Raw genomic sequence first — 25,897 nt, 5'->3', positions numbered from 1 at the left:
ACAAAACTGGAAGCATCACAATCCCAGATTTCAAGATTTACTACAAAGCTGAAGCACTCAAACAGTGCGGTACCGGCACAAAACAGACACATAGATCAATAGAAGAGAATAGAGGGCCCAGAAATAAACCCAGGATTATATGGTGAATCAATGAACTTATGACAAAGCGGGCAAGAATATGCCATGGGGGAAAAAAAAACCAATCTCTTCAACCAATGGTGCTGGGAAAACTGGACAGCCACATGCAAAAGAATGAAACTGGGCCACTTTTTACACCACATACAAAAATAAACTCAAAATGGATTAAAGACCTAAATGTAGACCTGAAACCATTAAAATCCTAGAAGGGAGCAAAGACAGTAATTTCTCTGACATCGGCTGTAGCAATATTTTTCTAGATGTGTCTCCTCAGGCAAGGGAAACAAAGGCAAAAATAAACTATTGGGACTACATAAAAATAAAAAGCCTCTGCACAGCAAAGGAAACAATCAAAACAAAAAGACAACCTACTGAGAAGGAAGAGGATGTCTGCATATGATATATCTGATAAAGAGTTCATATCCAAAATATATAAAGAATTTATACAACTCAAGATGAAAAAACCTAAACAATCTAATTAAAAATGGGCATAAGACATGAACAGACATTTCTCCAAAGAAGACATACAGATGGCCAACAGACACATGAAAAGATGCTCAACCTCACTTATCATGAGGGACATGGAAATCAAAACTATGAGCTATTACGTCACACCTGTCAGAATCCGAAGCAGGCTCCAGGCTCTGAGCTGTCAGCACAGAGCCCGACATGGGGCTTGAACTCATGAGCCACGAGATCATTACCTGAGCCCAAGTCAGACGCTCAACCGACTGAGCCACCCAGGCACTCCTAAAGGCATTTTTAAAATAGCTTCCTCACTACAAAACAAAAACAAAAACAGAAACAAAAACAAGAGACGTAGGGGTACCTGGGTGGCTTAGCTGGTTAAGTGCCTGACTCTTGATTTCAGCTTAGGTCATGACTCAGGGTTCGTGAAAGGGTGCTCCGCTTCAGGCTCTGTGCTCACAGCATGGAGCCTGCTTGGGATTCTCTCTCTCCCTCCTCACTGCCCCTCTGCTGCTCCCCACGCTCATGCTCAGTCTCAAAAATAAACATAAAAAAAAAATTAATCCATGCACAAATTAAAAAAAAAAAATCAAATGATAACAAGAGATACGGAGTTAAAAGTCTCTTCTACTCCAGACTCACTACTGGTGTGTGTGCCCTTCTCTGAGCAGAGTCCATGCACATACAAATGTATTTTCCTGCTGCCCTTTTTACACAAATGGGAACGTAACCTCCAGTGGGTTTTTCTGGGTATCTTTTATTTAACGATATATCTCAGAAACTGTTCCATACCAGCAAAAACATCTACTTCAGGGCAACTCTTAAGGTAATCCATAGAATTATTCAAATCTGAAGGCATCTTTTTAACGAGGATCACCTTGTGAGATCCCTGTACTGTCCCCCTCTGGTTCCACAGCTTTGTGTAAGGAAAACTGAAAGAGACCTAGAATCAGTCTGTCATCTTGTTATCGTGCAACCAGGAGATAACAGGAAACAGCTTCTTCCTCTCTTAAAACAAAGGGCCACCCAAGGGGGAGTTCCGATGAAGCAGGAGCCAAATTGTTGAAGCTTAGTATTTGGAGGTATTATTACAAGTGATAGCTCTTTGAATGTTCTGAAAGTTAAAGGGAGAGTTTAACCTCATATTAGCATCATTTAAGCGGCCAAAAAGAGGGCTGTTGGTGAAAAGAAATCTGACCGTGCTTGGGAGTAAGGACAGCTTTGCCACATAGACTCTGATCGTTAGAAAAACATGAGACAATCAAGCTGACAATGCTACTAATTTTAGAGGCTAAAGCTACTGGAATCTCAGCATACTTACTGAGGACTCAGATGTCAGCTCGCTATCACCACAGAGCAGATGTCCTTTGGATCCTCTGAACTAAAAGCTGGGTTCAACTATCACCCATCCTCCTCTTGTAGAGTTCTTCCTATTGGTTCTGGAAATACTCCTGAAGAGGTCTGTTCCTTTATACTTACCTTCCGGGCCAATCCGTAGAGCCCACTAATCATTTTTTGCTCCTTACGAGATTTTCTAAAATGTACCACCTCGCTGGGTATTACAGCTCACTGAATGCCCACCTCTAACCTGCTATCCCTTATCCCCTCTTTGTCTATTAACAATACAAGAAAGATTAGAGCAGTTTTTCAACTCTTTATGACCTATGTTCTATCAGTCAAGAAGATTTTGTTCAGTTTTACTTGCTGTAGTTTGTTTTACTGAAGCTGTTTTTTCTCACTTTTCCTACATAAGATTATATTATGGTTTAACCACGTTTTTTTTATAACTCATGATTATCTCCCCTCCTCTTTCCCTCTCATCCCTTCTTGGTATGCATCCCTGTGTATATTAGACACCGAGGTAAGGATTCACTGTGCCATTTCTCCTCAGTCTTGGCCATCACATGATCCTTTTTTCACCACTAGAAAACCTTTTTTTCTAAATGTCAACATTTTATATTTTCCAGATCAGAACAATCTTAGCCTCGCAGAATGGTAGTATGGCCTATAGATTATATCAGCCAGGGTGCTCAGGTATTTGATGACGTTGAGTCTATCATGTAAAATACGCCGGGTTTTGTCTTTCTCTTAACTTTTAATTTTTGGTTTATTAAAAACAAACCTAAACTAGTGTGGTAGGCAGCCTTTACGATGGCTTCCTGGGACTTCCGCTTCCTGGGATCCGGGCCCTTTGTGATCTCTCGAGTATGGACTGACTGGACTTACCGACTCACTTCCAGCAAAAAGAACATAGCTAAAGTTATGGGATCTCGCCTCCAAGATGAAGTTATAAAGAGACTGTGGCTTCTGCGTGGGTGCTTTCTCACTTTCTCGTGTATTGCTCGCCCGGAGGAGGCAGCTGCCATGTTGTAAGGCAGCTGTAGCAGTTTGCTAGGGCTGTCACAACAAAATGCCACAGCCTGGGTGACTTCAACAACAGAAATTCACCTTCTCATGGTTCAGGAGGCTAGATGTCTAAGGTCAAGGTGCCAGCAGGTTTGGTGGCTCCTGAGGCCTTTCTCCTTGGTTTACGGATGGCCCTCTTTTCCATGTGCCCTCAGAGTCTTCCTCTGTGTAAGTGCATCCCTGGCACGTCCGATTGTGTCCCAACTTTCCTCTTCCTTTAAGGACACCAGTCAGGTTGGAGTAGGGCCACTCTAAAAGCCTCCTTTACACTTAGTCATCACTTTAAAGGCCCTGTGCCCAAATATAGTCACATTCTGAGGTAACGGGGGTTAAGACTTCAACATATGAATGTGGGGGGTCACATTTCAGCCCATAACAGCAGGCCTGTGAAGAGGCCCCAGTGGAAAGAGGCCTGCCAACAGCCATGTGAGTGAATTGGAAGTGGATTTCCCAGATGAGCCTTCTGATGAGCTCCCAGCTCCCACTTGACAGCCTGCCTACAACCTCATCAAGAGACCTTCAACCAGAGGTATGCAGCTAAGCTAGGATGCTTGAGCCACAGAAAGTGTAATGTAACAAATGTTTTCGGTTTTAAGCCATGAGTTTGGGGGCAAAGTGAGTTATGTGGCAATAGGTAACTACTTCACCACCAATGACCTCACATAGCAACAAAGAAAAACCCGAATTAACTGGAATACTTGGGCAAAGAATATTGTGGCTACTTGAACTTTCAGTTACGTGGGGTTAAGGCCAAATTTTTCTTCAAACCTTGCTGCAAATGAAACCAGTGTACTTTTTTTTTTTTTTTTTTTTTTTTTTTTACCAAAATAAGTCTTTGATAACTGGAGATCAAGACTGCTCTGGGTGCCACTTGATAGTAAAAAACATCAATGTTTCCACATGCAGTATCTTCTCTAGTTTTCACGGTGACCCCATGACGAAGGCACAGCAGCTATTATTCAAAGTCAGGTGCCAAGCAAACCACCTGACTTACAGCAGGCATTCAAAGACTATTTCTAAATGAATGTTATTTCCATTTTACAGATGATGAAACTGAACCTGGAGAAGTTAACCAACTGTTTCAGATCACAGCTCCTCGGCGACAGGTATGGTAAAAGAACCCGAGTCCATGATTTTTTCTACTGTATTATGTCACCTTACGTATTTGCTATTTGCATCTTTCTTCCTTAAAGTTATGGGTGAAAACATTAAAACAAACAAACAAACAAACAAACAGACCAATAGATCTGTTGTCAATAGAGACTCATCTCCCAATGGTCCTATAAGATCCCTGGCCAATGGTCTCTAATGAGTATTGATGCCTTTGCAAATAGTACCGCTACTAATGATTCAACAGAACCACTAGAAAACCAATTTAATCATAGGGCTGCATGTCCACATTACACAAACCTTTCAAGTTTTCTGCTCCATCCCCTCTGCTCGTCCTCCCCAGCCAAAGATATTCAAGTTTATATTTTTATAGGAAAGGATATTTGTGGAGTATTTTTTTTCTAGTAAAAATTTAACTTGAATGATTTCTCTAGTCTGTTGGCTAAGGTCTTTAAAAATTAAATTTCTCTAGTCTGTTGGCTAAGGCCTTTAAAAATTTCCCAGGAGCCTGTGAAAGTAAATCAGAAGGAAGGAGACCTCACTGCCTTTTAGAATTGGAAAGGTCTGGCCCACAGCCCTGTGAGATCAGGAGATGGGATTAGGCTCTCACATTCTAGTAGTGATTTCAGGACTCTGAAAATTCACAAATGATTAAAAAATTTCAACAGACTGGTGCTGAAGAAGAAAGTAAATTTTATTTGCTCAACAGCCCTATGTGATGGTGCTAGGCTAAGCTACCTTGGCCACAACCAGCTACCTGATTAAAAACCCCACCTCTTTCTCTATCATTTCTCTACCTCCTATAACATATAGAAGTGTTTTGTCTTTTTTTTTTTTTTTCCTTTTCTCAAACCAGAGAAGTCTTTGATAGCATCTTGTCCATTCCCTCATTTTGGGGTGAGTTTGTACGGCCACACTTAAAATATATACAGAACCCCAAAACCAAAGCATGCAGTGAAGAAATGGGCAAAAAACATGAATAGACACTTCTCCAAAGAAGATGTCCAGATGGTTAACAGACACATAAAAAAAAAATGTGCAACATCATTCATCATCAGGGAAATACAGCGAAATACCAGTCAGAATGGCTAAAATTAACAACTCGGGCAACAACAGATGTTGGCGAGGATGGGGAGACAGAGGATCTCTTTTGCATTGCTACTGGTGGGAATGCAAACTGGTGCAGCTACTCTGGAAAACAGTATGGAGGTTCCTCAAAAAATTAAAAATAGAGCTGCCCTATGACCCAGCAAGTGCACTACAAGGTATTTATCCAAGGGATACAGATGTGCTGTTTCAAAGGGACACATGCACCCCAATGTTTACAGTAGCTCTATCAACAATAGCCAAAGTATGGAAAGAGCCCAAATGTCCATCGATGGATGAATGGATAAAGAAGATGTATACACACACACACACAATGAAGTACTCGTCGGCAATCAAAAAGAATGAAATCCTGCCATTGGCAGCTATGTGGATGGAACTAGAGGGTACTATGCTAAGCGAAATTAGAGAAAGACAAATATCATATGACTTCACTCATATGAGGCCTTTAAGATACACAACAGATGAACGTAAGGGAAGGGAAGCAAAATTAATACAAAAACAGGGAGGGGGACAAAACATAAGAGACTCTTAAATATAGAGAACAGAGGGTTGCTGGAGGGGTTGCGTGGGGGGGGGACAGGCTACATGGGTAAGGGGCATTAAGGAAGACACTTGCTGGGATGAGCACTGGGTGTTATACATAGGGGATGAATCACTGGAATCTACTAAAATCATTGTTGCACTATATGCTAACTAACTTGGATGTAAATTAAAAATTAATTAATTAATTAAAAAAATATAGAACACTGCAGTTTACTGTCTCAACAACACTGGGGCTTGTAAAGGTTATAACAGCTCTGGATTATGCAGGTTGTAAAGTTCACGGAAGATTTCGTATTAGGTTTTCATAAGTTAACCTGTACAAATACCTTTTTATTTTATTTGTGTATTCAATTGGAAGGAAAATATCTTAGACTGTAAGTCTGACCTTTTTTTCTGTGGACTGTACAAATAAAAATGTAATTGTAGTATAGATTTTATTTTTTAGAAGTGAAATTTTCTTCTTCTACAATTTGGTAATAGGTTTATTGCATTAAAATACATGTTGTATTTGGCCATCTCCCAAATCGCTTCTTTTATTTCCAGATGGTAGATCCCGGTAGCAGGAGGACACAAAGCGAATTTTAATATTAAACATACACCTGCTATGGGTCTATGACTCGGCTAAGAAAAGTTGCCTACTTAAAAAAAGAAACATCTCAACACATTTCAAAACGCACTAGATTTTAATTAGTCGCTGCTTAACGTGACCAGAGCTCTCCTCTCAGATGGTGGGTCATACGATATTTACTCATGGTGACGAGGCCATCGGTTATCACTTTCCATCAACGTTTTAAAGGTGACTATGAATTATGATGGGTGTAGAAAGCAACAGCCAGTCTCAGCTTCTCATCATTCAACACTGCTCTGTTCAGTCAGTCAGCACTGCACTGTCTATCTGGACCGCTGCGGCTCACTACTCAAGGGGGACACTGGTTTCTAAGCGGAAGTAGTATCATGGGCAGTGAGGGCACCAAAAATCACTGTCTAAAAATGCCTACTTCTACTCTCCACCACGAGTAAATGAATTCAGCAGGCCCGGGAAGGGATTTTGAATTGCGCATTTTTGGCAAAAGGTGATTTTTATACGTTTCCACAGTTATGAAGCACCGAGGAAAAATCTAACACTGTTAGGGAATTCTGGAAACAATAATGTTAACATGAGTTTACCAATAAATAGAAACCTACTGAGTATCTGTCTACTGTCCTTTTGTCCTGGCATTCACGATGTTACTCTAAACAAACAAACTTAAAAGTTTCAGTTAAAAGATGCTTCATTTTACATTTTTATTTTCTAGGGGGGCTGTGTTGGGATCAATGAAAAGTAGGTATAAACAAACAACTACATTCTGAAAACGATCAATTCATAAAGTAACATACACCTGAGTTTGCTACTGAGTCAATTCCAGAAGATGTATATTTAAATCGCCTTATTTTTTTAACAGTCAGTAAGCAGTGGATTTAACATCTTTCACTCATTAAAGATAGGTACTCAATTATATGCCTGTTTTCACCCCCACAAAAGTTTCTTCTTCTTTTTTTTTAAAATAAGCTTTTAATGTTTATTTATTTTTGAGAGAGAGAGAGAGAGAGAGAGAGGGAGAGAGAGAGAGAGAGAGACAGGAAGGGGCAGAGAAAGAGGGAGACACAGAATCCGAAGCAGGCTCCAGGCTCTGAACTGTCAGCAAGGAGCCCGACGCGGGGCTGGAACCCACTCACCGTGAGATCATGACCTGAGCGGAAGTCAGACGCTTAACCGACTCAGCCACCCAGGTGCTCCCCCCACCCCCAACATAAGTTCCTGAGTGAAGGAAGGCACACAGCCCTTGAACACCAGGGAAAAGTTAACAGCAAAAATGGCATGGAGTAACTGTTTCCTCTGAGAAGTCCAATGGACAGAAAGAAGTATAGAAATAGCTATTAAAAACCGCATAATTTACAGCATATGAACAATGCATAGTTGATCCTAACACTAGGCAGAGACTGACTTAGTGAAGGTTAAATCTTACAATAGCAACAGAAACTGACCTTCTGCTCCACATTCACTTACTGAATACCCACCTCATGCCCCACACTGTGAAGAACATTGGTGACAGAGAGGTGAATAACATAATTCCTGATCCCCCCAGGAGCTTATAATCTAGTGGTAGAGGCCAGCAAGTAAAATAAAATAATATATTTTAGCGAATTCTATGACAGAGGAAGGCAAGGGATGCTACAGGAGTGGATGGTAAGAAGTGAAAGTGGGCACTGCGGTCAGTGAAGGATTCTGGAAGTGATGACAAGATCTGGAGGCAGAAGCCTGGGCCAGAGTTAGCCAAGAAGAGGTGAGAGTTCCACGAAGAAACAGTGTGTACAACGGCATGGGCGTTGGAGACAACGTGGCAAGAAGTTTAGAAAGACCGGAACTTAAAGGTTCTTGTTGGGGGAGTGGTGGAAAATACGTGCAGAGAAGACAGAAGATGATGCAGGGCTTTGGTGACCCACTGCACTTCGAAGGGGTCTTGCAGAGACTTTTTAGTGGGGAAGCATCATAACTGTTTTTACAGACCACGTAAAGAGCAGCGTGGAGCATAAGCACAGGACGGGACTGATGGTGAAGAGGTCCACATGGAAAACACCGTAGCCATTCAAACAAAAGTGCCACGTGTCTGAATTAAGGCAGTGGCAATGAGTGAGACCGGACGTAAGATCTGAGAGGTCTAACGGGAAAAATATAATGATTGAGAACCAGTTAGCCATGTGAGGTGAGGAGACCAGCTAGAAAGATTCTTAGATTTCTGGCTTCACCTCTGATGAAGGTGAATAGGGAGGGACCGCGGGGGGGGTGGGTGTGTGTCTGAGAGGATGAAGAGTTGAGTTTGGGATGTGCTGGGTTTGAGATGACTGGAAGGTAGGTATTCGAGAGAGATGTCTAAAGGTGGCTGAAACCTACAGATCCAGAGAGGAGTCTGGGCTGGGGAAGGGCTGCTGCATACGTGTTTGGTGTCTATAGCACCCCCAGAATTGTGTGGTGCACAACCAATCTGGGAAGCCACATGTGACAGCCCTGGCTGAAGGTACAGGTCTGGAATTAGTACAGGTCAAATACAGAGGTCAGCTGAAACTGTGGGACGGTACCAAAGACAGGATTCCAGAGAATGAAAATTCACAAGAAAGCAAAGGATGAAGAGCTTTAGAAGAGAGATTACGAAGGGTGGCCATAGAGGTGAGAAAGGAAAGAGCCAACATTACCAAACACTCACTTTTATTAAAGACCGACACTGTAAATACGTGGATGGGGTGCCTGGGTGGCTCAGCTGGTTAAGCATCCAACTCTTTTTTTTCGAGAGAGAGAGAGCTCAAGTGGGGAGAGAGAGGGAGAGAGGGTCTGAAGAGGGCTCTGTGCTGACAGGTTGACAGTAGTCAGCTTGATGTGGGGCTCGAACTCACAAACTGCGAGATCATGACCTGAGCCAAAGTTGGACACTCAACCAACGGAGGTACCCAGGTGCCCCTTAAGCGTCTAACTCTTGATCTTGGCTCAGGTCACGATCTCCCAGTTCTTGAGTCCGTGCCCCGCATCAGGCTCTGCACTGATGGTGCGGAGACTGCTTGGGATTCTGTCTCTCCTCTCTGCCCCTACCCCCCGCCAAATACATAGATAACCATAAAAAATTTTTAAATATGTGGATTAAATCACTCTAAACCAAGTGATTAAGTAAACCATCCTTACTTATTCCTTATAAGATGTATTTAAAAAAATGTTTATTTATTTTGAGGGAGAGAGAGTGCGTATTGTGCGAGTGGGGCAGGAGCAGAGAGAGGGACAGAGAGAATCCCAAGCAGGCTCCACACTGTCAGCACAGCACCCCACACAGGGCTGGATCTCACGAACCGCGAGGTCATGACCTGAGCAGAAATCAAGAGTCAGATGCTTAGCTGACTAAGTAAGCCACCCAAGTGCCCTATTCCTTACAAGATGAGTTATTAGCCATACTTTTTACTGACATTAGGATTGTCTGGCTAAAATTGATCTTGGTCAGAATTTAATTTCAGCCTTAATATTTCCACCAGGAACTGCTACTTTGTCAAGGTCCTAAAAGTATTTCTTTGCCTGATCCTATTTTCACATTTTTTTTCTCTCATGTATCTCCCATTTGACCTCTGATCCGGTTGTTTCTTGAATTTACTGTTTCATGTTTTACTTGCATTACTGCCTTGAATTCCATGTTGTCTCTGCATCTTCTCAGTAGACATCTAATAATATATACTAACATTTCTCAAAATATAAATTTGTAATCATTCTTTGCGCCTCACTTTAACATGTGGAATTGTATTTTTCTTTGCATATCTGCTTATTCTCTGAATTAAGGTTAGGGAGCTTGTGGTTTATTTAGTTATTCTTTATGAGAACCTAATCGTGTGCTGAGCATAATTAATCATTTGTAGGAAATTCCTACCTCACCCCCAATGGCCATAAGCAAATGCTAACCATCGGACAGGTGGAAGTGGAAAACAGAAGTTCCACAAAACTTTTTCAAAACTTTAGTCACAAGCCTGGGGTGGTCTGAATAACTGCTTTGGCTCTTAAGCTCAATTTTTAAAACTAGAAGTCAGCTTACCACACATATGAAATTTGTTCTTCGTTTCCCCATGAATGAGATTTAGGAAAGTTGAAAAGTTATTTTCAACTGAGGTTGGTAAACATGAATGTGACAGATTATAGATTTCTACTTCATTTCTCAGAGCATCAAGATGTTACTCAGCATTACAGGAAGAAGAGTTCGTGTCAGATAAGTTTGAGAAATGCTGGGTGAAAAACAAGTTTCTCTATTGAGGGACTCCTCAGAGGCTTTAATGTACAAATCTCCATTACAGCTCCTTAAAGAAGTGGCATAGCATAAGAGGCATTTCTCAAGTGTATTTGATGACGAAGGCTTGCGTTTTGCAGGGCGCACTCTGGAGAACACTGCTGTGCTCTTACAGATGAGGGCCTTAACCCCAGGGAGGTTGGTGACTTACCCAAGTTCATACGAACAGCAGCAAAGCTGAGAGGAGACTCAGTTCCTCTGCTGTTTAAATCGGGCCTCTTTCCATGATACCGCTAACTTCCTTTTCATTCCACCCGAGCCCTTCGTGGAGAACAGACACAAAACTGATACAGTACTGACCCACGGAAATTCAGACCTCGGGACTGAGAGGTTCCTGCCGCAACAGTGACAAGATGATCTCTCTGGGAGTCTGTCAGCTGCTCTGTGGCCATGGAATTGACTGTGGGGGTGGGAAGGGCACACGGGAGGAGGAACTCCCTGGGATGCTTTAGGATGCTTAAAAGAAAAATGGACTTATGCCGAGGATAATTCCTGGAACAGATGTGAAACCAAATACTTCATATCACAATCCTGCCCCCACCCTCTCCGAAAGGGAAATGAAATAGCAGGATTAACCTGCTCCTCATCAGATCGTGCTTTGTTTCTTTCAAAAATCCCATGACCGGGGCAGATTCTATTTCCTGTTAGTCCCCTTCCCACAGCAAGAGGGGGGAGAGCCCAGGAGGAAGAACAGGCTTTCCTTACCCTCTGCAAGCACCAAGAACACGAGGAATGGTGACCAGAGAGGCACGCGTGACAGTAACTCACATGCTACCACGTGCTGTTACCCGCCCCCAATTTTCAGTTGGATTTCTCTGTCCACATGCCATTAGGAAGTAACCTTTTGTAAACGGAACGAACACTTTAGTACACCGATGAATTCTTCAGTTTGGGAAGAGGGAGAAGTTAGAATGAGTTGATTTCTAGGGCTCTATGAAAAAAGCACATACAGACTGAAAAGTGACTCACTTTTGAAGGGGCATAATATCCAGGGTTTGGGAAAGAGACGAATGAGATTTTAAATAAGCTGTAACATCTTGACCATGCAATGAGGGAGCAAAGCAAAAATAGAGCGTACAATATACATAATTATCACGAAGCCAGCTGTGCCATACTTTCAAGTGACTCACTAACCCAAACACCAGACCGTGAGCTCTTCTGTAAGAACCAAAAAGCACCGGAGGGTTCTCGCTGTCTGCACCTAGCAATGAAATGTCGCTCTCCCCGAGGACCCAGCCAGCTACGCCAGGATCTCAGGGGGAGTCAGTAGCGGGTACCTTCTTTTCAGGGCAGGCTTGACTGGCAAGTGTACTTAGCCGGAAAGCTGTGGTGCCCCATGGCAATGAACATCAAGAGCGTCCTGGCATGCCAGGGACTGGGTCACTTGAGGTGTCTCTTAAGAATCACCTTTCAAAGCCAAACCACTTGTTCAGTCGTATCACAAGCGGGCAACGTGACAGTGTGAGGGGAGGAGGGCCTGTGGACGGCAGAATCAGGGGGATTAACAATGGGAGAGAAGCAATTGGTGGCACGGCGAGCCCCATTCCCAGCTGCTCTGTTTTGGATTTGGAGCACGAGGTGAAGCTTAAGGCTCTGCAGCTATAGTTAAGGTCCTCCTTGCTCTGTGCTGACTAAAGCAACAGAAATACTCTGGAGCCTGACACCTTTCCAAACGGGGAAAAAAAGCAAGAGAGGCCAGGCCCAGGGACAGCTGTTGTCACCCAGGCACACCACCTTACTTGGGACCGTAAAAAACCCCGGGGCAAAGCTGGGCACGGGCATATGTCACACCCGGCACAAAGGGGGCAATTATTTGTCTAATTAGTGAACTGGAGGCAATAAATAAGTACTTCTTAAAAATCTGGCTATCTAAGAAGTCAATACGATCTGGCTGCTTACACCGAAGGCTTTTTGTCTTGTTCTTTACTTTTTAGGTATCGACTATTCACTTTTTTAAGATCTGAGATCTATTTCACATACGAGTAACATTCACCCGCTTAAAGTAAACAGCTCAGTGGTCTTTAGTGAAACCATCACCACAATCTAATTTTAGAACATTTTCATTACCCCCAAAAGAAACCCTATGCCTATCGGCAGCCACCCCCCAGCCCCCTCTGCCCACCGAGCCCTAGGCAACCACTGATCTACTTTCTGTCTCTATGGGTTTGCCTATTCTGGGCCCGTCACATAAATAGAACCATTCAGTATGTGGTCTTCTGTTACTGGCTCTATATTTTCAAGGTTTAACCATGCTGTAGCCTGTATCAGTACCTTGTTCTTTTTGATGGCTGAATAGTATTCATTGTATGGATACATCTCATTTTGTTTATCCATTCATTACCCGATAGACATTTAGGTTGTTTCCGCATTTTGGCGGTTGAGGAATGCTCCTACGAATGTTCGTGTGCAGTTTTTTGGTTTTTTATTTTTTTTAAGTAGGCTCCACGCTCCAAGTGGGATTTGAACTCATGACCCTGAGATCCAGAGTTGCACGCTTTACTGATTGAGCCAGCCAGGCGTCCCGGCTACAGTTTTCACGTCGACAGTGTTTTCATTTCTCCTACACATACATTTAGGAGTCACTTGCTGGGTCATAGGGTAACTCTATGTTTAACTGTTTGAGACAGTGCCAGGCTCTTTTTCCAAAGCAGTTGCACCCTCTTACATTCTGTCAGCAAAGCACGAGAGTTCCAATCTCTCTGTTCCCTCACCTACACTTGTTAGCTGTCTTCTGATTGCAGCCATTTAGTGGGTGTGGAGTGTGGCATCTCACTGTGGTTCTCATTTGACTTCCCCTAATGCCTAATGACACAGCTTTTCAGGTGCTGCGCTGTCAGCGCAGAGCCTGACCTGGGGCCCACGACTCTGGGATCGTGACCCGAGCTGAAATCAAGAGTTGGACGCTCAACCAACTGAGCCGCCCAGGCTCTCCAACCTCCCTCAGTTTTTGAAGCAGCCGTACTGTGAGCTTAGGAAGGCAACGTACGTGAAAAGAATTTAGTATTGTAATGAAGTTAAACTTACAATACAGTTAACCTGCGTAATTTGAGTATACATAATAATTCTGCTACAGAACAATCATTTTTCTCTCCATGGCTCACTTTTTCCATTTTCCTCACTTGCGGGATGACCTCTTGTCCAGGAATATGGGGCTCTCTTGTGTTCTTGAAACCTCCAGGTATCAGGTACGCTCAACTCCCATGTACTAAGAAGCCAGCTCTGGGGCGTACTAGGGTTAAGGAATGGCGTTCCTCTTGGCAGGGTCAAGAAGCTGGTGTAGAGGGGCCGCAGAAAGGTGGTGGGCTCCATCCCACAGGGAAGGAGACTATGGAAAGAAAATGTGTTGTGAAAGAAACCGATGGATGTTTCTCAACACCCCTTCTCCCCTTCTCCTTCGATAAGAGCAGCTCACCCTGTGTGGCGGAGCAGTGTGCCCAGCCAAGAGACCACCTCTCCAGACTTGTCTGTTGCTAGGAGAAGTGGCCATGGGGTCCAGGGCCGGCCAACGATGCGTCAGTTGGAACTGCAGGGCTTCCGAGGAAGCTTTTCTTAAAGTGGGTGGTTTTAGCTGGCATCTGTCTTTTGCCCTTCCTCCCAACCCTGCTGCTTGCCTGGAACGTGGACATAACGCCAGTGGGGACAGGAACCACCTTGTGACCAAAAAAACAAATGTCAGTGCTTTAGGGTTGGTCGAGCAGGAGAGAGAGGGGCCTGGCTCTGAAGAGCTGTGCTTGTTGTGGACTTCCTGTCTCTGAACTTCTTGACAGGTAAGAAAAATAAATCTTTTACTGATGTAAGCCACTGAATTTCTGAGTTTCTGTTACCTTCAGGGAATGTTCCCCTGCCCTCCCCCTTTCCCTCCCCCCCGCCCCCCTCACTCTGCCCTCTGCTGCCCAGGTCCCAGGCTTCTTGCTCTGACCCCCCTGAAGCTCCTTCTGCCCGTCGAGAACTGCTGCCCCCCAGTGGGGCTTCACGAGGTGCGAAAAGATGACCACCTTCCCCACTCCTCCCCATCGGCGGGAGTGGAGGCTCAGGAGCCACCTTGGTCCTTATCCTCCCCCTTCCCAGGTCTGGCTCTATCCAAACAGGGAATGTTGTTAAAAGGCTGGATGAAAGGCAAGCCCACCTCACCCGCATAAGCCCCCACACTACCAGGGATCCCCCTGCTGGGTGGCTGCAGATAACCACCGGACACTTGAGAGAGGTTCAGGCCGGAGGGCGGGGCCACCAGCCACCTAGCTCCGTTAGGAGAGGAACCTGGGAAAACGGAATCATCTCGAGGGACCTAGTATTTGGACACGATGAGGCAGTGCAGCGTGTTCTGGCAATAGAGCGGCCTGGCTTTGGATTCAGCTCCACCACTGACTGCGTGGCTTGGACAAAGTACCTAACTTCTCTCAGCCTTCGTCTGCTCATATGCAAACTAGATAACAAAGCTACCCTCTTTTGCAGGGTTCAAGAAGATGAAATGCGACGGATCCACAGTGCTTAGCATAGCCCCTGGCATGTAACAAGTGCTCGATAAAAGGACCATTGTTGCTGTTGTTACAGTAGCGAAGGGCAAGGGCTTTGAAGTCACATTTGGGTTTAAACCCAGCTTCTCCGGCTGTCAGTTACGTGAACTGAAGCTGTTTCCTAGTCTCTGTACCTTCATTTTCCCTAAGTGAGGAAGAGAACTGCTAACTCCCTCAACCATGAATACTTGCGGCAGGCCTGCTCTACACCAGGTTTTATGCTGCACCCCGGGTTACGAAGGAGAGTTAACACCGATGCGGTCTAGTGAGGCAGCCAGACACTGCTGGAAACCTGCAAGGATCTGTAACAAACACCCCAAAGGAGCGCTGCAAAGGTCTCTGGAACAGGAGGACACATCCTGTCAGAGAGGCCAGAGAAAGCAAATGCACCTGAGGGCAGGAGGGGAGCATCAGAGGTGGAACAGCATCTGCAGAAGCTCAGTGGACCCCAGGATGGGGGAAGCTCAGAGGCCAGGCTGCTTAGTGTGGAGAAAGCACGGAGGGAAGGTGGTGTGAGGTCAGGATGAAAGGTAGGCAGGTCGCGTAAGGCCTTTTATCTAGTTTTATCTTGATCTTCAGAGTAAAGGTCAGATTTTCTAAAGGGTTTTAAGTCGTGTGTATGCATTTCGGAAAGCTCGGTTCACAGCGATGTGGAGAATGGAGACGAAGACCAGGATGGCAAGGGCTGATGCTTTGAGAATCTGGTACAGTAGGTCCAAATGAGACTGTTTGGTGATTTGAGCTTGACTCCTCGCAAATAGGGAGACAGAATCCATGATTCAAACTAGAGAGTTAAGGGGCGTATAGGTGACTCAGTCAGTTAAGCCTCTGACTCTTGATTTTGGCTCAGGTCATGATCTCATGGTTTGTGAGTTTGAGTCCCATGTCGGGCTCTGCACTAGCAGTACAGAGCCTGCTTGGGATTCTCTTTCTCTCTCTCTCTCTCTCTCAAAATAAATAAACAAACCAAAAAAAAAAAAAAAAAGCACAAACTAGAGAGTCAAGTCAATATGAGTTTTGGGGTCACTCTGAGCATCCTCTCCAAAAAAAGGCACAGATGCAGCACACTTGATCCTATAAACAATATCAGGGAATTCACAGATCAACTAAAGCTACGACCATGGGCCACAGCTCTTAGGTCACACTCCCTGAATTAGACGATAAAGCTTGATAGACTCTTCGACTATATCATGACCCCCTTGTTTTTACTAGTACTTCTTTCCTGAAGGTTATATTCTGCCTGGCACACCTCCTTTCCCTGTTCTCTTATCTCCCTATCCTGACACTAAATGTCCTGAGAGGATGACGCTGAGAGATGAGTCAGTTTTCCTAGTGCCAGGAATAAGAGCTGCCTGATGACCAACAAAACAAGAAAACGGTCTTTGTCCCTTTCATCCATTAGATCCTCATAAAAAACTCCGTCTCTATTCTCATTTATGTAATTGACTCTAGGAGGAAGCAGATGAAAACAGGAGTAAGGAATGGCCTCAGGACTATTTATATCTGGAACCTGTGATGCTCACGGTGTTCCTGGATTCGGGCCAGATTTGAGGAGGACAATGGCTTCCCCGACAACAGCAAAGATCAGGTCTCGAGGCTGAAGCACGACATTCACTTAACCCAATATATATATGGCCAGTGCCAGCTGGGAAGGACATCAGCAATGTTTTGTAAGGGTCCTGTAACCCAGGACTATTTAGAGTGGAGTCCCGGATTGGTAATTTGGTAACAGTCTGAGAACTCTTTGTTATTAGTCTACAATGAGACAAATTTAGAATTTGAATGTAGGCAGTTAAAACCTGTTATAGAAAATGGTCAGCAATTTTATGCCTGGTGAATCTAATAATAATGAATTTGAGTTTGTGTGTTAGATGTCCTCTTTCCTTATTTAGTTTCTCTAGTAATTTATTTTTAGTGTATTTTACAAAAGCATCAGTCCATGCTGGCCTGGACAGGAAAATAACTAGGGCTCCAACACTGAGGGTCTGAAAAGCACAACCGTAGCCAGCTGAAAATTTCCTGATTGTTTCCTCAGCAATATGAACGACTACATGGAAATTTTACTCATTAATACAGAGGACTGGAGATAAGCCCAAATGGACTAGGAGCCACAGAAACATGCATTTTAGTTCTCAAGGGAATGTTCTCTTCCCAGGCAGCCCATATCTAATGATGAGTCAACATAAAGTATGCATAAAAGCTATATCCTAGCTACCTCACCACAATTCACAACCCTGAAAGGCTGCCTTTATACTCTCTGTGGCACCAACTGAGGCCTTCCTTGTCACTGAGTCACAGCCCAACTTGTCCCACTGTCCAATCCCGTTTCCTTTCATTCCTTTCCCTTCTATAGGAATCAATCTCGGGAGTACTCCCGAATAAACTTCCTGTACACTAATCTCCGTTTTAGCATTTGCTTTCTAGGGGACCTAACTTTTGACGTTATTTAACAATATGTCCTCAAGGATCATAATGGGAACTAATGACACCATGTGCTTTGAACTGTGACAAATAGTAAGAGCTATCATTTACTGAGTACCTACCATGTGCCAAACACTGTACTGGGTGCATTACATAATCTATAGTCTTTCTTAAATTGTGGTCAAGTACCCGTAACGTAAATGGGATTGAATCAGTAATCAAAAACGTTCCAGCACACAGAAGTCCAAAACCACGCCGCTTCACTGGTGAATTCTACCAAACATTTAAAGAATTAACACCAATCTTTCTCAAACTCTTCCAAAATGTAGAAGAGGAGGGAACACTTCCAAAGTCACCGTACAAGGCCAACATCACCCTGATACCAAAACCAGACGAGGATACCCCAAGAAAAGAAAACTGCAGGCCAATAATATCTCTGATGAATGTTAAGTGCAAAAATTCTCAACAAAATAGTAGCAAACTCAACTCAGCAGCACAGCAAAAGGACCATCCACCTGATCAGGTGGGATTCATTCCACCCACGCAATGGTGCTGCAACACCCACAAATCAATGTGACACCCCACATCAACAAAATGAAGGATAAAAATATGATCATTTCAATTGATGCATAAAAGATTTGACAATTTCAAAACACATTTATGATAAAAACTGTCAACAAAGTGGGTACAGAGGGAACGCACCTCAACGCAATACAGGCTATGTAGGACAAGTCCACAGCCAACATCACACTCAGCAGTAAAAAGCTGACAGCTTGTCCTCTAAGATCAGGACAAGGATGCCAACTCTCCCCACTTTTATTCAACACAGTACTAGAAGTCCTAGTGACAGCAATACACAAGAAAAAGAAATAAAAGGCATCCAAATCAGAAAAGAAGTAAAATGGTCTCTATTAGTAGACGACCTGACATTCATATAGAAAAAGTCCTAAAGACTCCACCCAAAAAAACTGTTACAATAAATGAATTCCATGAAGTTTCACAATATAAAATCAATATACAAAAACCTGTTACTTTTCTTTACACTAACAACAAACTATCAGAAAGAGAAATTAAGAAAATCATTGCATTTTGGGGCACCTGGGTGGCTCAATCGGTTAAGCGCCTGACTTTGTCTCAGGTCATGATCTTGAGATTCGTGAGTTTGAGCCTGCATCGGGCTTCTCTGCTGTCAGCACGGAGCCTGCTTCAGATCCTCTGTACCATTCTCTCTCTGCCCCTCCCCTTCTTGTGCTCTCTCTCTCAAAAATAAAATAAACATTAAAACAAATTAAAAAAAAATAATTGCATCTACAATTATATCAAAGAGAATAAAATACCTAGGAATAATTTAATCAAGGAGGTTAAAGACTACACTGAATACCTATGAGACACTGATGAAAGAAATTGAAGAAGACATAAATAAATGGAAAAATACTGCATGCTCATGGATTGGAAGAACCGCTTTTGTTAAAATGTCCATACCACCCAAAGCAATCTGCAGATTCAATGCTATGCCTATCAAAATTCCAATGGCATTTTTCACAGAAATAGAACAAACAATTCTAAAGACCACAAAGAATCAAAGCAATCTTGACAAAAAAGAACAAAGCTGGAGGCATTATGCTTTCTGATTTCAAGCTATATTACAAAACTATCGTACTCAAAACAGTATGGCATATGGCACTGGCATAAAAACAGACACATAGATCAACAGAACAGAATAGAGAACCCAGAAATAAACCCATGCATAAATGGTCAGTTAGTGTAGGACAAAGGAGCCAAGAATATACAATGGGGAAAGGACAGTCTCCAATAAATGATGTTAGGAAAACTGGACAGTGACATATAAAAGAATGAAACTGGACCCCTATCTCACACCATACACAAAAATTAACTCAAAAAGTAGATTAAAGACTTGAACGTAAGACCTAAAACCATAAAACTCCTAGAAGAAAACATAGGTGGTAAGCTCTTTGATGTGGGTCTTGGTGATGATTTTTTGGATTTGACACCAAAAGCAAAGCCGACAAAAGCAAAAATAAACAAGTGGGACTACGTCCAACCAAAAAGCTTCTCTACAGTAAAGAAAAAAACAAAATGAAAAGGCAACCTCCCAAATGGGACAAAAATATTTGCAAATCTTGTATCTGATAGAGGGTTAATACCCAAAATATATAAAGAACTCATACAACTCAGTGGTAAAAACAAACAATCCAATTAAAAATAGCAGAAGAATGGAATAGGTGTTCCTCCAAAGAAGACATACAAATGCTAACAGGTATATGTAAAGGTGCTCAACATCCCCAATCACCAGGGACATGCAAATCAAAACCACAAGGTGGTATCACTTCACACCTGTTAAGAATGGCTATAATCAAAAAGACAAGAAGTAACAAGTGTTGCACTGTTGGTGGGAACGTAAATTGGTATAGCCACTATGTAAAACTAGAGAGGTTCCTCAAAATATTAAAAATGTAACTCTCATACGATCCAGCAATCCCACTTCTAGGTATCTATCCAAAGAAAACAAAAACACGAACTCGTTGCATGTTCACCCTATGTTCATTGCATGATTTACAACAGCCAAAATGTAGAAACAACCTAAGTGTCTGTGGATGGATGAATGAATAAAGAAAATGTGGTACATACACACACTAGAATATTATTCAGTCATAAAAAGAATGAGATCTTGTCATTGGGCTCAACATGGACGGACCTTGAGGGCATCATGCTAAGTAAAATAAGTCAGACAGGGAAAGGCATATACCATATGACCTCCCATGTGAAATCTAAAAGGAAACCAAAAAGCCAAGCTCATAGATACAGAGAACAGATTCACAGTTGCCAGAGGATAGGGGAAAAATTACCCACGTGACCATTTTTAAGTGAATAATCCAGTGGCATTAAGCACATTCACGTTGTGCAATCATCCCTGCCATCTACCTGCAGAACTTTTTTCATCTTAAAAACCTGAAGCTCTGTGCCCATTAAAAAAAAACTCCCCATTCTCCCCTCTGGCCAGCATCCGGTAACTACCGTTCTGCTTTCTGTCTCTGAATCTGATTGCTCTAGCCACCTCAAATAAATAAGTGGAAATTATACAACATTAGTCTTCCTGTGATTGGCTTCTTGTAGTTAGCATAAGTCTTCCAGGTTCATCCATGATGTCACATGTGTCAGGACTTCCTTCCTTTTTAAACGCTGAGTAATATTCCATTGTTGGCACACACCACATTTTGTTTATCCATTCATCCACTGATGGGACACTTGGGATGCTTCCACCTTTAGGCTATTGTGAATAATGCTGCTATGAACCTGAGTGTACAAATATCCAGTCAAGGCCCTGCTTTCAGTTCTTTTGGGGTATACACCCAGAAGTGGAATTTCTGAATTGTATCGTCTATTTTTACAGTTTTTAGAAAACACCATACTATGGCACTGAACTCGAAGCAAGAGTAAGGAGGGAAAGTAGGAGACAAGGATTGAGAGAACTTGTTTTGTTTTTGAGAACACTGTACAATTTAAGTAACGTATCACGTGACTCCAGAACCACGATGATACATCTTACCCTACACATAATACTAGACAGATCTCTAAGATCTCTGTGTTGTCCAGTTCAGGTATTACATAATTTAAGAGAAGCCTAAAAAATGCATGGAGAATTCAGAAGGGAATAAAAAAGACAGTTTAGTGCTCAAAAGCAAAACCTGATCGGTGTTATGAGGTCAAAGACTTCCAATGAGTTGATATAGAGGGAAAAACGCTGAAGGAGGATGCTTTTCAAATAAACTAAATCTCATTTTACGGGAACCTTTGCTCCCTGAGAATAAGACCCTTGGATGTGGTCTAACATTTGAATTCTGCATCGTAATTACAAGGTAGGTTTATAGTAAGGTCACGAATGTGTGTAAGAGGTTGTAACCTGAAGGACAGCGGTGGCTCCTTCTCTATTTTAGAGGAAGTAGTTTTACAATATTGCAAGAAACAGGCTAGAAATGCTGCAGTAGGTAAATTATAAGGAAGGTTCTTCTGATTTTTCAGATTGCTTAATAAAAAAAAAAATGCATTATAGGAGCGCCTGGGTGGCTCAGTCAGTTGACTGTCCGGATCTTGGTTCATGGGTTCGAGCCCCATATCGGGCTCTGCACTGACAGCACAGAGCCTGCTTACGACTCTGTTTCCCTCTCTCTCTGCCCCTCCCCCACTTGCTCTCTATCTCTCTCTCAAAATAAATAAAAATAAACTTTAAAAAAATAGTAAAAAATAACAAAATGCATTATTTATGAAATTTAAGGTTAATGCATTTTAACTTGAGGTTAAGCATTTTCTTGAAACCAGAAGAACAGGGGGGATATAGGTTATGTTTCAGAAAAATTTTTATGTGTTTTATGTATTCTTTTCTTTAGGGCTGGTATTACAAGGTAATGAGGCATTTTGGATGTTGCTAGGGATTCCAGAAACATACAGAACGTAATCCTGCCCTCACAGAAGTTACAGTCTTATTGGGGACAATTTACCCAAGAAGTAAGTAGGATAAAAGATGACAAAATCACAGTGGAGTGCCAAACTTTGTCATATAAATTGTAAGTGCTGTAGGGATTTTAAAAATGGCAAGATGAATCTAATTATATGAATACAGATTATTGGACAAACCTTAACTGGAAACTTAGAGGATAAGAAGGATTTGTATATGTGGACAGGTGTTTGCAGAAATATGAAAATTCACTCATTCATCTATTCAATCAGAATTTTGTAAGTCCCTTCTATGGGCTGGGCACTGCGGTAGGTCCCAGAATTTCAGAATCAAATTGGAACTCCTCCTTGCCCTCTAGAGAATTACGGCCCTAGTGGGGGAACCGTCAGGTCATCCAGAAAGATACTAGAGTGTCATAAATGCCACAGGAGATACAAGTCAGTGCTCAGTGCAGTCAAATACCATCTAGCTCATACTGGGGGTGGGAGTGGGGGAGGGTTGGAAAGGAGAAAGGACAAATAGGAATTAGCCACACTGGGGGGAAGCAGGCAAGAGGAGGCATATGGTGCTTGGGCAGAGGAAACTAGATGTGAATAAAGGAACAGAGAGTGAACGTGCCATATGATGGGTGAGAAAACCGCTTAGCTCTGCAGTTTTGATGAGATGGTTCCTCTGCCACCTGCTTTCCAAAGCATATCTGCGCATCTTCACGTGTAGATGAGGCGTCTGGGTCCCTGCCCAAGAGCAAGACGAGCCCTTACAAGCAATCAACCAAGAGGAGTTACACTTAGGATTGTCTAAGCCACATGTGATCCATCCAATCGTCTACAGAATCACTGCCTTACCCTTGGGTTTTGTCGGACCAGAAAGAGACTTGGACTGTAATAGTCTTGTCCCTCACAAAACGGTTTTCATTGACTTGCGCTGATGTGTGTTGACTTCCTGTAGCTCACGCCAAGAAGTGGCCCCTTGAAGCACACTGCTGTGTTGGGAGGGCACTCTTACTTCTTTCGGTGTCCTCTCTCTAAAGCGTATGAACTACTTCTTGGAGAATAAGAGCCAGGAAAAAGCTTCATTTTCCTCCAGAGTGTGGCTTCCTTTTTGAAAATGAGAACTATATACCCTGATTTTTCTTGTTTCCCTTTTTGTCTCGATGGTTAAGAGACTCAGAACCAAATTTAACCTTGATCACAGTAATTTTATTTCATCTTATATTTGAAAAATTGGAAATATCTTGACTTTTGGCCTGGATTCTCCTTTTATGTTTTGTTATTTTACTGCATGTGGCTTTCTATTTTAAGACTCTATGGTAGGGATGAAAAGTATGTTGTACCTGCTAGCTACGATGCCACCTCAAGACAGGGGTCAGAAGTGCCGAAGCTGGCCGCTTTGTATCACGCAGTCATGCGATCCTAGCAGAGGGCTGGCATTTGTCCGCAAGGGGGCATTTGCCACCTTCAGTTCTGCACGCCAGGGGCACGTCTCGGAATGAATGAAGGAATGCAGAGTATTCTAATTCTGTCCTTTGAAAGGTGGATATAACAAGTGGAGAGAGAAACAACCACACGGAGGGAGGTGGAATCTCGAATACGGCAGAGCTGCTAACCTGGAAAACAGTGGAGGCCAGCCACCGAGGGGACAGCAGATGAGCTGGTATCAACTGCTAATTGTCCCAAATAAGGTGGCAGGTTTTTTTTTTTTTTTTAATTTTGTTTAACGTTTATTTATTTATTTATTAAAAAAAATTTTTTTTACATTTATCATTTTTGAGAGACAGAGAGAGACAGAGCATGAGCAGGGAAGGGGCAGAGAGAAGGAGACACAGAATCCGAAGTGGGCTCCAGGCTCTGAGCCGTCAGCACAGAGCCGGACGCGGGGCTCGAACCCACGAACTGCGAGATCATGACCCAAGCTGAAGTGGGATGGCTCAACCGACTGAGCCACCCAGGCACCCCTAACGTTTATTTATTTTTGAGAGACAGGGAGAGACAGAGTGCAAGCAGGGGAGGGGCAGAGAGAGAGGGAGACACAGAATCCGAAGCAGGCTCCAGGCTCTGAACTTTCAGTGGGGCTCAACCTCAGGGACCATAAGATCATGACCTGAGCCGAAGTTGGATGCTTAACTGATTGAACCACCCAAACGCCCCAAGGTTGCAAGTTTTTATGAGGTCTGGCCCCTGAGACTGTTTGTTCCTTATGCTTATGTACAGTAACTTTCCTTAAAGAGGTAAACTGAGGCTGCCTCTCTTTTGATAATCAAAAGGCTATTGCAGATGACTCAAATTCTCTGCGTAAACAGAGGAGGATAAGGATATGTACATACACACAACGGCAATTTACATTGGAGAACAGTAGAAAAGATGACTAAACACCGAAGGCCTGCAAGGGTCATATTTCTAAAAAAGAGCGGCGATGTCAAGATTCCACGTTCCAATGTCTGATCAACTACAACAAATTCACTCATTAAAAAAAACAAAACAAAAAAGCTAAACTCTTGTCAAATTCTAAAACATCTTCATTTGGGTTTGTCTCATGAACAAACATGTCTTAATGAGAAGTGAATGGAAGGCGGAAAAAACCTCAGTCACTTTTCAGTCCAGTTGAATATAAAACGCAGTGATTCTTCTTCCTGATAACCACAAACACATAAATAACAGTAAAATAGCAACTTCTAAGCAGCTGACCTTTTTACTTCATCTCGCCATCTTACAGCCAGGTTGGCTTCCCAAGTTACATCCTTATTTTGTACTGGGGAAACATGCTTTGTTTTCTTGATGTAGCTAAGGGGACATTACGCACGTTCAAGCAGTTCCTCTCTGGTATCAGGTAACCGCTTAGCCGGGATTTAGGTTTTAAGGGAAGAGGGCTCCTGATACCTATGTTAGAGTCCTGTCTGGAAATACTTGTGTGTTCCAAAGAGGAGAATACAAAGAAGTAGGAGACGCTATTGTTCTACTTTTACCAGCGATGCTCTTCATTCGGAGGACAAGAGAATCCGAGTCTCTCTCTTTATAATTTCAAAGAATAAACCATAAATATCCGCACCGATCATGCCAACGGGGCAATGCACATCAAGTCACCGTTCTCCACGTCCTACGCTTATCCACCCACACACTTTGGGGCCCAGTACATTCTACAGATCAGGCGAGCAGCATTGTAAATATTTCCATGCACAAAGCTTGCTGTTTCCAAAGACAGGCATGGCTTAGCATGCCATTTCTTTCTTTAGAACTTTTAGCAGCAATTATGACCTGGGGATATAAGGATGGTAAAGCAAAGGTATGTGCCTATAACAAGCATTTCATTGAAATTAGTAGCAAGATGTGTGGGTTCATGGGATGGATAACCACAGAGTATAGATTGATAACTTGTAGCGATAAGTATAAAAACTTACAAAGTAAGGCAATGTTATGCTGGTTACCTGCCCAGTTCAGGAATACAAGAATAAACAGGATCTTTTCCCACCCAAAGTGAACGGCTATTACACAGGACAATACGAATCTGCAGCAAGAGGCAGTGGTAGGTACAAGCCTCACAATCCAGGGTGCCAAGCATTTTTTCCAGGAGGTGTGTGCGCTTCTGTAACATAAATGTAATTTGAGAAAGGGGCCGCTGTGCTTTCCTTGTCTCTTTCTAACAAAGTAGTAATTGTTAACAATTGAAGAATCATCACTCCTCTCTTGGCAGTTTGCCAGCTCAGCAAGAGACAATATCAATTTTCAGATCTTATCTTTCTTAGTGGTCCACTTCTTAATCCATTTCAGGAATAGAGTTCCCTGGTTTTCTTTAAGGCAAATGAACCCCCTTAGAGGATCTTGGAAGTGTTCCCCTACATCCCCCCAAACTGAAAGCCAGCTTGTTTCCTC

The 25,897-nt window shown here is 42.9% G+C and overlaps 1 protein-coding gene across 27 annotated transcripts in view; it reads right to left on the bottom strand.

Annotated features, from left to right (window-relative positions):
- Window positions 1-25,897, bottom strand: part of TTLL5 (tubulin tyrosine ligase like 5) — a 300,979-nt gene that overhangs the window by 30,134 nt on the left and 244,948 nt on the right. For 7 of the 27 annotated variants that reach the window (XM_045451552.1, XM_045451551.1, XM_045451553.1 and 4 more), the window contains one exon: window positions 22,503-22,765. The exons of 7 other annotated variants lie outside the window; for them this stretch is intronic. In XM_045451552.1, coding sequence (XP_045307508.1) covers window positions 22,557-22,765 — 209 coding nt within the window. In that variant the 3' untranslated portion in view covers window positions 22,503-22,556. Of the gene's footprint in view, window positions 1-10,760; window positions 10,884-22,502; window positions 22,766-25,897 lie in introns of those variants that run through there. 13 more of the 27 variants (XM_045451563.1, XM_045451555.1, XM_045451556.1 and 10 more) reach the window with 3 other exon arrangements.

This window comes from Leopardus geoffroyi, chromosome B3 (genome assembly GCF_018350155.1).
Source record: "Leopardus geoffroyi isolate Oge1 chromosome B3, O.geoffroyi_Oge1_pat1.0, whole genome shotgun sequence".
NCBI classification, from domain to species: Eukaryota; Metazoa; Chordata; class Mammalia; order Carnivora; family Felidae; genus Leopardus; species Leopardus geoffroyi.
Note: the sequence above shows the minus strand (reverse complement) of the source record. Positions and strands in the feature narration are given on the sequence as shown.